The sequence below is a fragment of the Marmota monax genome, unplaced genomic scaffold (genome assembly GCF_021218885.2).
Source record: "Marmota monax isolate L192 unplaced genomic scaffold, Marmota_monax_Labrador192_F-V1.1 WCK01_AAM20220418_F8-fsc00040, whole genome shotgun sequence".
Classification (NCBI taxonomy): domain Eukaryota; kingdom Metazoa; phylum Chordata; class Mammalia; order Rodentia; family Sciuridae; genus Marmota; species Marmota monax.
The window spans coordinates 13,935,328-13,948,547 of NW_026692782.1; the positions used below are offsets into that span (position 1 = coordinate 13,935,328).

At 46.9% G+C, this 13,220-nt stretch overlaps 1 protein-coding gene and 1 pseudogene across 1 annotated transcript in view; one reads left to right on the top strand and one right to left on the bottom strand.

The window, feature by feature from the left end:
- Dock5 (dedicator of cytokinesis 5) overlaps window positions 1-13,220 on the top strand; it is a 186,785-nt gene that overhangs the window by 38,555 nt on the left and 135,010 nt on the right. The window contains exon 2 of the mRNA XM_046447718.2: window positions 12,791-12,874. Coding sequence (XP_046303674.1) covers window positions 12,791-12,874 — 84 coding nt within the window. The remainder of the gene's footprint in view (window positions 1-12,790; window positions 12,875-13,220) is intronic.
- LOC131424299 (trifunctional enzyme subunit alpha, mitochondrial-like) lies at window positions 1,938-5,457 on the bottom strand (annotated as a pseudogene).

The following is a 13,220-nucleotide window of genomic DNA, read 5'->3' on the forward strand; positions in this document are numbered from 1 at the left end:
TCAGATGTTTGTAATAACAAGTCGTTGGCAGGGAACTGAGGGGAGATGGCGCTAAGCTTAGGCAGCTGACTTTACCCTTCCCTCAGTGTCTTCCAAGGGCCACAAAATGGTCAATAGAAGACCCCTGGAATCAGCCCTCTTCATCAGGAGGCTGTGCCAGTCCTCACCATGACATTCCTGCCAGTGACGTCAGGATGGGACAGGGTACCATAGCTCTCTGAAGATTCATTGAGAGGAGAGAAGTTTCAGACTGGGCTGGGGTGGTGGCTCAGGGCAGAGCAGTTGCCTAGCACGTGTGAGGCACTGAGTTTGATTCTCAGCACCGCATATAAATAAATAAAATAAAGGTCCATCAATGACTTAAAAAAAAAAAAAGTCTCGGACTGATAGATAAAGCTCCTCTTTTGTGAGTGCTGAGCATCCCTCTTCGGGAGGCCCAGTGTGAGGAAGTCTGTGGCACATGGACCTTGCCAGATGTGAGCCCCTGGGTGGGTGGGGTCACACCTCTGCATGGAGCCCCAGGGGAACCTGGACAGGTCACCTCACGAGCCGGCTGTGCTGATTAAGCTCCAAATTATGTGCACCAGGCTGAACATGGTCCTCCACTGAAGGCTGAGATGATCCAGCCTCCTTGTGGTTGAGTTAGCCTTTTGTAAACTTAGTTTATGGAGAGAATTGAGTCACATGGAGGAAAGTAGCAAGGGCCACTCAAACGGGGGGATTCCAAAAAAACCAAAAAAAAATTCAGGAATGAGCTTTGGAAGTTCTTAAGTCACGTGCATTGGTAGAAAATAGGAGATTTTGGAGCTGGATAATAAGACTTCACATGTGGCAGGAGTGTGCAGAATAGTGTGATGCTCCCGTCAGAGCTTGAACTTCCCTGTTAAGTGTTGGAAATGTTTTTTCCTCTGCACAACAGCCCCCGTGGTGTCATTATCTGTCCTGTTTCATACATGCAGGGAGACTGGAGGCAGGACAATCCAAGGCAGTAATCTTGAGCTTCAGGCGAGGAAGGCTAATCCATGGTGTCAGGAGTGGAGATAGAGAGTGACAGGCCTGAGGTGAACCTAGCGTCAAGTGTGAGTGACTAAAAGCTGAGCCCTGGTCGTGTGAGACCCATCTTTAGTCCTCTCCTCACCTGCACAGTCCTATGCCCCGATAATCTAAGCACTTTCCTGTAGGGATGGGCTGGGGGTGAGTGGCGGGTGAGGGTGCACATGCCTGCCCTGTGCGCGACTCTCACAGCATGTGCTGCCTGCAGGTGGGACCAGGTCTCCTCTGTTGAGGTTCACAGGTGGCTGCAGAAGTTGGGACCCTCGCACTTCCCTCGGGGGGCTGGTGCACTTCAGTAGGTCACTGCTTACCAACCGCTCACTGTGCTGAGTTACCCTGAAGTGAGGTCTGCTAATGTGCAAGACCAGCAAATCCAGTTTCCATTACTTTCAGTGTGAGTTTTTGGGGGGGTGGGGATACCGGGGATTGAATTCTGGGGCACTCGACCACTGAGCCACATCCCCAGCCCTATTTTGTATTTTATTTAGAGACAGGGGCTCACTGAGTTGCTTAGCGCTTCACTTTTGCTGAGGCTGGCTTTGAACTTGAGATCTCCTGCCTCAGCCTCCCGAGCCACTGGGATTATAGGTGTGCACCACTGTGCCCGGCTTCAGTGCGGTTTTAATTTTTTTTTTTTTTTTTTTTTTGAGGCTGACACTTTGGTTTTATTGTTGTCCTGTGTTGGGCTGGGTACAGAAGTGCCCCGGCCACCACTGGCCTCCCAGGAGGAATAAGCAGCAAAGGTGGTGCCCGATGGCTCTTGGCTGCTGATTTGGGCTTCAGGGTTCATACAAGGAGCACAGCAGGCTTCTCAGCCAGAAGTACAAACTCTGATTCACGGTCAGACTTCACCAGGAAGGAGAGCTGGTCAGAGCGGAAGGAACTTGAAGGAGCAAACGCTGCTCTAGGCTTGGTCTTCCTCCTGCTTCCTGGTACCCCAGATGGGCTGTTGAAGCAGCGCTGCCGGCAGCGGGGTTAGTGCCCTGACCAGGCGGGCAGGAGAGCCTGCTCCCTGCTGGAACATCTTGCTAGGTCTGTTGGTGTGGTCACTGAGCAGCGGGCAGGGAGTGATCAGTTTTCTGTAGGCAGCCTTGTACTTCGGGAGCTGGTCCAGTATCTCCGGGCACCATATAGATCCACAAAATGGAAGTGCTTTCCAAGACAAGGGGGCCAAGGCTCCCGTATCTCCCTCTCAGGTGTGGCCGAGATCCCTTCCTGCAGGAAGATGCTGTCTCATTCATAAGTCCTGTCACCACGCAGCACTGAACATCTTTATCAGAGGAGACCTCAGGCTTAGCAGGCAGCCTCAGACTTGCCAAAATACTGTTCATTCAGACTCTTGTTCGTCAAGCCCTCCTGATAGATGTAAAAGCCCTTCCCAGATTTGTGACCCGGGAAGCCCTTAGACAGCCTCTGTTTCAGCAGTCGAGGTTTCCACCTCCAAACCACTCCTCAAGGACTTCGCCTGTGTCTTCCATGTGTGTCACTATGTCCACGCTAACTCGTCTGCCAGGCAGGGTGGCAGCACCCACAGGAAAGCCCAAGCCTGCAGTCAGGGAATCTAGCTTCTTAGGGCAACCCCTCCTGCAGGATTCTCATGCCTACAGACTACATGGGTGCAAAGTACCTGGTGGTGCGGAAGCCAGGACCTTCTTTAGGCACAAGGATGACCTTCCCCTGCTTGAGACCACTGCTATGTTGGAACAGTTGTGTCCTTGGATGTTTTCTTGGTTGTGATGATGTCTGGTAGCTGCACAGGAGAGAAGCAGCGCATGCCAACCACCTTCTCAGGTCTGTCGGACAGCAGCAGTTTCACTGCTTGGGAAAGCAGATGTGTAAGCGGCAAAGAAACAGTGATCTGTCATCACCGCCTCTGTTTCCTTTACCACTTTGTGTTTAACACCGAGGTCCTCAACAGCGGCTTCATTCACCAGGTCAGCCTTTCTAAAACCCTGGTAACCAAGCTGCCCATCCACGTGGCTGAGGATGAAATGCCTTCGAATGACGTCACAGCTTTCTACTTCACTTTGCCATTCAATTCTTCAAAGGCTTGCTGCTCTTGCTGGCCTCATCCAGCTACTGTGGTGTGTTTAAGAAGGGCCTTCAGCCCCTTATCCATGGAGACTTGGATGATGCCAGCTCCCATCAGCTCTGCACCAAGAATAGGGAGATGCTTAACATCCTTCTGTGGAGCTCCAAATTTATTTTATTTATTTATCGTTTAAAAAAAATATTTTTAGTTGTAGATGGACACAATACACTTATTTTATTTATTCACTTCCATGTGGTGCTGAGGATCGAACACAGTGCCTCCCACTTGCTAGGCAAGTGCTCTAGCACTGAGCTATAGCCCCAGCCCCTTCAAATTTATTTTTCTTTCATAGGACTTGACCATGATCGAATCCCATCAAGGTCTGCAATTCTTTGGTCGCTGCCAGCTCTCCAGATTTCTGTGATTCAGCAGGATAACCAGCAGCATTCCCTGCTGAGTCCAGTCTTAACATGGATTGCACCTTTTCTTCCATTGTTTCGTCAATCTGCTGTCTGACAAATGCCGTGGTCTTGGTCTCAGTTTTCCCTCCAATCCCTTGTCTCTCTTTGGAGAGATCCCAACAACCAGTCCACTGACAAGGGTAGCTGCAGCTTTTTCTAGGGATCCAGCTGTCTGTTTCTCTGGAGGGTTTGCTCCTGGTCCAGGGGTTCCACCAGTTGGCCAACCAGGGCCATTTTCTTGGCTCTTTTTGATACCAGTCTGCATCATGTCAAATGCAGCAGGCCACATCTACATTCTGGGCAGCCTTTGGTGCCTCCTCCTCCTGGTAGGATCCCCAGCAAGGCTTCAGAGACACCCAGTACTGTCGGTTTATCTTTTATTGCTATTCTGTGTTGGCATGCAGTGGCAAACTCGAGCCCACTTCCCCATCAGGATCCACCCATGGCAGCCACAGCAGGTCTTGGGGACTTGTCAGGTTTCTCAAACATCCTCTGTTCTTCCTGAGATATTTGCATTGCTCCTTGTGGGGTCTTACAGAAGGCTCACCTGTTGATATCAGCACCTGCAACAGAGCAGCCCGGCTCTGATGAGATGAGGTGGCCCTTTTGGTTTGTTTGATCGCACGCCCAGATTTCATTCATTACTTCCATGGACTCTCATTGACTTCTTGGCTTCGAAGTGCATTTGCCTTTGAATTGGGCGAGTCAATATGAATAACTGACACACTCCCTTTGACTCCATAGTTAACATGGCTTCTAGGCAGCAAAGCAGAGGACCCTGAAAAGTTGCTGTCAAATGTCTCCTGGGAGGATCTAGGTGGGACCCTGAAGGCATTGCAGCTGGGGCTCCTAGTGGTCAAGGAGGCCACTATCTTGAGCAGGAGAGGATGAAAGTACAGAGCGCTTCTTGTTTTTGATTTTTAAATACCAGAAAACAAGCAAGTTTAAAATCTCTGCTGGGAAACATGTTATTTTCCTATTAACATTTAGATTGTGTTTTGAGTTAGGGGGTCGTATTTTATGAAGTGCACTTTTCTTTTAGGAGCATTTATGCCTAAAATACTTTATTGCTTTGGGGCAACTTGAAAGGCAGGTTGAAATTGCAAAACATTTCTGCTCTATATTCTCAAATCTAGATGAAGATGGGATCCCTTTCAGGTGATGTATTTGTATTGTAAACGTAAATGAAGGTGGAATCCCTTTTCAAAGAAAGTTGTGTTCACTTTGCATCTTAAAATGTAAAATGACTATATCATGAAGTACCGTTAGTGGAATTTAGATTTTTTCCATTTCGTCTAAAATTAAATCATAGAAATAATATATTCACCTTTCTTCCAATTAGATGAGGAAATGAGATTGAAGAAGATTTTCTGTATCTGTGCATTGAATTGACTCCAACTAATTGTATCTCAAAAAGAAATTTTATTTGGTTGCTAAAAGCATATAGAAGAAGGAAAATGTATCACTAGGCCAGCTCCTCACGTGGGCATAGACCTGCTGTTTGCTTGCTTGTTTATTTGATTTCTTGCTCCTTTATTTTTACTTCTTCATGGTTTTCATTGTTTAGAAGGATAATTCAGTACAGGGTGAAGTTCACTTATGTGGCCCTTGAAAAAAATATTTCTCAATCTTGCCTCTAGAACTAACTGTGGGATCTTAAGCAAGCCACTGTCTTTCTAGAGCTAGAATTTCCATTAAATTCTTCCAGTTTTAAAGGTCTCTAAAATTAAGAAGAAGAAGGAAAGGTTTTGTGGCACTCACTGATGTTCTGTGATACTAACAGGTACTTGTGTGGACTGTGATTAAAATCAAGTCTGCAGACCTGGTTTGGAGCCTCAGCTCCATCTCCATGGTAATAAAGGTAGTTGACATACAGCCAGGGTCAAGTTCTATACCTTGGTATTCCTTCATCCTCATAAGAACCCTGCTTGTGAGACGCTATAATTACACCTGTTTTACAGGTAGGAAATTGAGGCACCCAGAAGTAAAATTACCGCCAATGAGAATCGCTAAGTATAGGGTCAGTTTGGACATAGGCAGTCCGAGGCCAGAGCTGGTATGATTAACGGTTGTGCGGCACTGAAGACCTCTTAATTTCTCAGAGATTACATTTCTTCTCTATAAAATTGAGGACCTCATTAGTTTTATCATCTTTTCTGGTTTCTATGAGGCTGCAATATAGGAAAGCCAAGGATTTGGAAGCAGAGTCGGTAGCACTTAGGAACTTGCTACAGGGGCAGGTCCTCCGGCCCCATTCCCAGCCTGCTGAATCAGAAACTCTGAGGTTAGGATCCAGAAACGTGTTTCCACACACCCTCCAGGTGACTGATGCATGCTAAAATATACAAACCACAGGAATAATATGTATGATGGTGGGTCAACCTGCAGAAAGCTATGTCAAAGAGGTGGGTTTTTTTTGGTCATTTTGGGGATATGTTGCTCATTTTTATGTTTCTTCTCACTTTGTTCTTACAACTCATTATATTGGTAGGTAAGATACTAGCCTCACTTTATTGATGAGGAAGGTGAAGCCTAAAAGATTAAATCACTTGCCCGACCGTCCGGGATGATAGTTTTGGCCAAGCTGCAAGAGTGTCTTCAGTGGTGTGACTGTAATTCTGTCTCACTGTGGTCTGTCACTTTTCAACTTCACACACCCACCCACCCCTGGGTGTCCATTTCCGCACTTACGAAACAAGAGTTGACCAAGTGGTTTCCTGATTCTCTCTCTTCTGGCTTTCTCCCCGGCCATTGCTCTCACTTAAAATTGTGTTTTTCTAGATTCCACAACAGTTTCTGGCTTGTGTCTTCAGACTCTCTAGTCCTCAGTTATGGTTTCTGTTCATAATTTGGGTGCAGAGAACTCGTAGATCTGACCACTTTAGTCTTAGATCTGCTTGGTCTTTGCTTCATGAGAACATGGGCCAGGAGCCACCTGACGCTGTGCTTGGTTTCGTTGGGGGAAGCTGTTTGGGCTGATGGGTTTTCTCTGTCATGGTGAAAACTCTAGTTGTCCTCAGACCTTTTTTTTTTTTTTCTCCTCTTTTACTTTTCCTATTTTGCTCAACAAGAAAGAGGTTAATGGAAGAGAATAGAGACTAACAGGGCCAGAGGCATGATTAACACTTGAATGTCCTCTGCAGACTCAGGGTACTGTAGTGAGCACATGACTGAGGGCATCGTGGGTATTCTGAATGACACCCTGGTCCTCTGGTTCTCGGTTGAATCACTGCAGAAATGCTTGAAGAGCAGCAAGGAAATGGTGAAAATATTAGAGTACCCCCTGAACCAGGTACAGCTTTTAAAGGGGTGTTCTGTGCTCTGTGCTCAGCTGCCCGCATTAAAATGGCTTTGCTGCCCTCATTGTCCAGCCAACCCATCCCTTGGCGGGACCTTGGAGGCTGACTTGCCCTTTGACCTCTGCAGTCCTCCCTGATCCGTGGTTTACACACAGTGATTTCCACCGGCTCATTGATGAGGGTGATGGTGATGGTCTTTGAGGATGTAGGTGCTAAGGTGAGAAGCTGGACAGGGAAGAAAGGGGAAGAGGCGGGGGAAGCCGGCGGCCTGTTATTCAGGGCCTACCAGGTGTTAGTCACAGTCTGTGGGGCTCTGCACCAATTCTCATTTTTGGGCTCCACAAAACCATGTGAAGAATTCTTGTGGGCTCCATTTTTTTTTTTTCTAATGGGGAAACTGGGGCGGGGGGACCTTCCCATGTTTATAGACTGTAGACTTTTTTGTTCTGCAATTTTGGATTGCCTTGTTTCAGCTTTCCTTCTTGAAACATTTTGTGTAAATTCAATCTCATGTTAATTTGAACGAGATGACTTTTAAAGAATCAGTTGGCACCACTGAGCCAGTCATTAAATCATATTTGAATTTATATCTGAGAAATCTCTCTCTAGTTCAACATATTTATTCCACAAATGTATATAATCCTTGAGAAGTAAATTTCTAAATAGTAACCAACGACTCGAGCGTGAAACCCCAGTTCTCAGAAGTGGTGTAGAAAGTGAAGATCACCATTAGACTCCATTGTGGAGTACAGTGGGTGAGAAGTGGAGCTGGTATCCTGACCTGGTAGCCCCTGGCCTGGATGGATCTGAGCGGGATGGATGTGGTCATCTCATTGAGGAAAGACCAGTTTGGAACCTAATCCTGTTGATCAGCCCAAAGCCCCAGGTTTTTACTTGTGGTGTAAACCTGCTGTTGAATACGTGTGTCTAGTCCTCGTGGTAGATTGCCGTCAAAGAGCAGAAAGATAATAAAAATCTCTTGGCCTTCTGGAATAGCATTGTGTGTAGCCAGGGTGAAGATCAAAGGTGTCGGTAGCTTTTGTAAAACTAAGGGCTGAGACTAGACAGATCAAGATGATAATGAAAAAGAACACGTTTGATCATCATTTGGATATTCCAAATAGCATACAACTTGCTGGAACCTTCTTTTGTAAATTCTGTCAGATGACAAATTTAAAAAAAAAAAATCAAACATTTTACTCATTCTTCAGGGGGTTATAATTTGGAGATTCATGAAAGAACCATTAGATAGATTTATTACTATTAACACATAGGCTTTTCATGGTCAAAACCGATCCTGTTTGCGGTCAGTACATCTGTGCTATGGACTACTTATTGCATAATCCCAAGGTTTCAATGTTTCTTTCTTTTTTTTTTTCTTCTTTCCATTAAGCCTTTTTTTTTAAAAAAAAAAAAATGCCAAATCAAGTATTTGGTAAAATGCAAACTGTTTTACATTGTAGACATACTGTCTTGTCTATTTGGCTCTGCAGAATTACACTTTGCTGATATAAACAGTAAGCTGCTCAGGGAAGAATTCCAGCAATTTGTCTTTCCCAACCTTGCACACAGCAGACAGCGAGGCAATTTATATACAGCGACTCCCTGTTCTTGTTTAATTTCCTCAGACAAAACAGGAGATTGCGTTGGTGCCTGCCAGTTCAAAGCTGCACAGCGTGTTTGTCTGGCCTGCATTGTCACCTCATGAATCAGGACTCTAGAGCCACAGGGCCTTCCAAGTTTTCCAGTCCAGACCCTGTTGCAGATGAGAACTGAGGTCCAGAATGACTGCTCACTGACCGTCACACAGCGTGTGAGTGGTCGGGTCTGGAGTTGTGTTGTGTTTAACCCAAGGTTTTCCTTCCTCTACCTTCTCTGTAGGTTATTCGAGTTCTAGGGTGAAGACTTAGCCTGCAAAGTGCCATAACTGTATTCTTGCTCTCAGAATCACACCAGCTGATAATGTCATCACCAGTCATGGAATTGTAGGATAAAAGTGTGTCTTGCAGCTATGAGTCTCATTTAAAGGGAGAAATCTAGGCTCTTCCCTTTGTCCCTCAGCTCTCCTGGGCACACCTTCACCTTTATGGGCCCTCCTGGTCCAGGGGTGTGTGGACCAACCTCACGGCCCAGCTCCTGCTTCCTGGCTGAACAATGTGGGCCTCCTCACACTTACTGTGATGTGTAGGAAAGTGAAGCCTCTAAGTGCACTGAAATCTGAGGGATATTCAGGGAAGGGGTGTGCAGGGTGCTGGTTGGACTTCTGCCCAGAGACCTGACCGGGTGGCACAGTTGTCCATGGTGGCCAGTGCTCCCCTCGGAAAGGCTTTGTGGAAGAGCTGTGCTCTCTACGTGCATCTCTGAAAGCTTAGGTAGGAAAGGCACCGTTTGAATTTTCTTGTCTGATAATCAGTAAGCAGCCAGAGAGGTGTCTTGATGTCCCCTTCCTGAGTGGTGGGAAACCGCAGCCGCCTCTTTGGAGGAAAGCAGAAGTGTGTCTTGAATTTGGGGAAGAAGTGGTGAGCCACTGAACTGTTTGGCAGATTTGACAGAAGGCATGAACATATTAATTTTTAAAACTGTACTCCTTGGAGCTCTGAGTCTTGGATCATGACTCCTTGGAGTCATGATCGTGCCTTGAGTGCTGTCTTTGGAGGAAGCCTGTGCCGTGTAATGAGAAGACTCACAAGGAACGTGTCACCAGGTCCCCATTTGAGAGGGGTTTGCCTTCTAGTTGGTGGCAAACCCAAACTGTGCTGGAAGGGAAAACGGCCCAGGGACATCCGAGAAGAGTGCATTCTGGGTAACGGGGCCACTAGCTGTTTGTAGGATGTGAGATTGGATTGTTGTGACAGAGACAGGCTGTGGGTAAACCCCAAGTCCAGCGTAGAAGTTAGGAGAAAAGAGGGGGAACTTGGCAAGTGGGTGGGTGATAGCACCGGATTGTCAGGTGCCCCTGCACACCGGTGCCCGAGCCCCTCGCAGCCCCTAGGTGCAGCCTCAGAGCTCTTCTACTTTCCTGATGACTAAGAACCAGGAAGGTATGAAGCTGGTCATTGCACAAGACGTGTGACACAGTGGCCTCCCTCTTCCTCTTTCCATCTGAGAGGGCGCTGGTGGAAGGAACCGTTCAGTGAAAGGCGGTACCCTGGGCCTAGGGGGACCCAAGATGGGAAGTCCAGTTTCTGTAGAAGACCTGCCCCGTACCCAGTGGGCAAAACGTCGGAGTGAACTAGCCATCAGAGGAAGGAGCTGAACTTGAGTGCCACCGCAGCCCTGGCCTGGGGACCCACAAACAGGTCTCGGAGTCCAGGACCTGCTCCTCCTCCCGGATTCTGTGCAGTGCTCCTGACCTGCTTCACCAGCTGGTCCTTGTTTTGAATTCACGTAGTTTGTCCAGGCTTCTGTCCTGGAGCCACAGAACACTAGTTGGGGGACTCCGTTTGTAAAGGAGAGGACACTGGAAAGAGGTGACTGGACAGACACCCGCGCCTTCCATTCACTGGCAGATTGTGCGGAAACCAGGCTCAGGAGCAGGCGCACTGCAGCTTGGGAAGCCACTGGGACAGGGACACCTTTGTTTCCTAGTTATAAGGGGTCCCCTGTGGGACATTCAGATGGATCCAGTGACCTTCCTTGTGTGCTCATTGAACCTGACTTACATTGGTGGGTCAATGGCTAGAGCTGAGTCTCCAAATGGTTTTTCTTCATTGGAAGGATCTAGACCACTCATCAGTAGATTGAAAGCAAAAAATAGATCTACTTTAAAAGAAAAATAGCAGCACTTCATTGAAGTATGATATATACAGTATAAAAATCCATGTATTTTAAATATACAAAATTCAGTGATTCTTTTTTTTTTTTTTTAGTACATTTATGGAGTTGTATGACCACCACCACATTCTAGTTCGGGATAGGTTTTTCAATCAGCAGCTTCAGTTGACCAATGATCTACTCTACTGTCTGAAGATTAGCCCATTCTGAATATTGCAAATAAATGCAACCATCCAATACATGGTCTTTGGGCTTCTTTGACTGAACATATAGTTTCTGAGATTCATGCTTCTGTGGCACGTGTCTCTATGGCACTCTTTTTGATTGCTGAGTTGTCATCTGTTGCATGAATTTACTGTCAACCCTCTATCTATGGCTTCTGCATCCAAGACTTCAATCAACCACAGACCAAAAATATTTGAGGGAAAAAAAATTGTATCTGTCCTGGACACGTGTAGAAATTTTTTTCTTGGTGTTTATTCCCAGCCAATATTTACCTAGAATTTGCATGTTTTGTTTTGATCCTGTAAGTAATCTGGAGGTAACCAAGTGTGCAGGAAGAAGCTCAGGTTATAGGCCAAGGCCACACCGTAGTATCTAAGGGACCTGAGGTGCGGTGGAATCCATCCCTCATAGACACCAGGGACAGGTGCATCCAGCCATAGGCTGATGACTGGTTGCTGCCTCTTGCTATTGTGACTACTGCTGCTGTCTTGTTTCCTGTGGCTCCTATGACAAATTACTACCCACTTGGTAGCCTAAAGCAACAGGAATTTATTATCTCACAGCTCTGGAATCCAGAATTCTGAAATCAAGGTGTGGACAGGTCTGTGCTTCCTCGGAGACTCTTGGAAGATTCCACAGCTTGCTTCTTCTGGCTTCTAGTGGTTGTCTGCAAGCCTAGATGTGAGGTCACGTCACTCCAGTCCCTGCCGCCATCTTCCTGTCAGTTCCTCTTTGAGTAGAGATACCTGTGATTGCATTCAGGGCCCGCCCTGAGGTCTGGGGGAAGCTGCTGCTCCCAAAATCCTTAACACAGTTGCCTCTTTGCCCACACGTCGGGCAGACACACAGGTTACAGGTATCTGCTGCGGATTTCCTTTTGGGCAACCCACTTCTGGTCCACCACAGGAGCCGTGAACATTCACCTAAGGTTTCTGTGGAGACCTATGGTTTCATTTCTCTTTGTAGATAACCTGGGAGTGGATTTGCTGGTTTGTTTGGTAAAAATAAGTTGAACTTTTAAGAAACTGCCAAACTGGTTTTCCAGTGGCCCTCTTTTGCATTCTTACTGGCTACATATGAGAGTTCTCGTTTCTCCACATTCTTGCCAAGAGTCTGGTCTTTTTAAAAATCTTTTTATTACAGCCATTCTAGTAGGTGTGAAGTGATATCTGATTGTGGTTTGAATTTGCATTTCCCCAGTGAATAATTGCGATGAATATCTTCTCATGTGCTTATTAGTCACCCATATGTAATCTTTGGTAAAATATCTATGCAAACCTCTTGTCCGTCTAACTATTGGCTGTCGCCTTTGTCCGTCATGAGTGAGGCTATGGTTTTGCACTACCTGGTCCAGCCATTGCCCGGCCCGAGAACGGTGATGACTGAGGTTGGATTGATCAGAGGGCTGGGGCGACCCTGCTGCCCACATGTCCAGGCTGGGGCAAGGCACACTCCCTCTGTTGTCCCTTGTATCATTTCTTACTGGAGATCCTCAGATACAGCCTTTTGGCTGCAAAATACTATGTCAGGGAAGCCAAGAGACAGCTGCCCTGAACCCTGGTGATTATAGGCTCAGTGATATTTCAGGTTGGCTGTTGTCTGAGGAACAAGGGAAGTGACCTACAGAGCCCCATGATGTATCCTCATTGTCACCTGGTATTTTCTTTCAGAATGCTCATTTCCTAGTTTAATTTTTGTAGTTATTTCTGTGATTATATATTCAATACCTTTCCAGCATTAGATTGCTATATTCCCGTGAAACAGGGGGCCACATCTTTGTTTTGTCACTCCGTCACCAATCGGTATTCGTTGGATAGTGGAAATGGAGCTCTTCTCTGCTCTTATGGGTGATTGGCACAAAATCACTTAATGGCGGGTTGTTGGTTGAGTAAATAATTCATTTAGTGGCATGCATTCTAACTGTCCCCCCTTCTTCTCATTCCCAGCGATCTATAACTACAACGCTTCTCAAGATGTGGAGCTCTCCCTGCAGATCGGCGACACCGTCCATATCCTGGAGATGTATGAGGGTAAGTGGAATGGGCTTCTGCCAGGGGCGAAGGAAGAAATGCTGGAAGTTACTCATTAATATGGCTCTTAATATTGGCCGCCCGGCCAGTGCCAGGGAAACTCCGGGAGTTACTCAGGTGATGAGCTCTGTGCTGAGGGTCGGTTCAACCCAGCCAGCCCAATGCCTGGGCGCAGACGTGCCAGACACCAGAGTCAAGGCCATGGGTCCCACCAGTGGCTGCCCAGGGGTCTGCCTCAGAGCAGCTGTTGGGTTGGTGTGGCTGGAAGGAAGCACTGCAGATGAAGAGCTCTTTCTGCCCAGCACTAAACGTTGCCAGGTTGTGGGGAAATGAGGGAGAGGCTTTC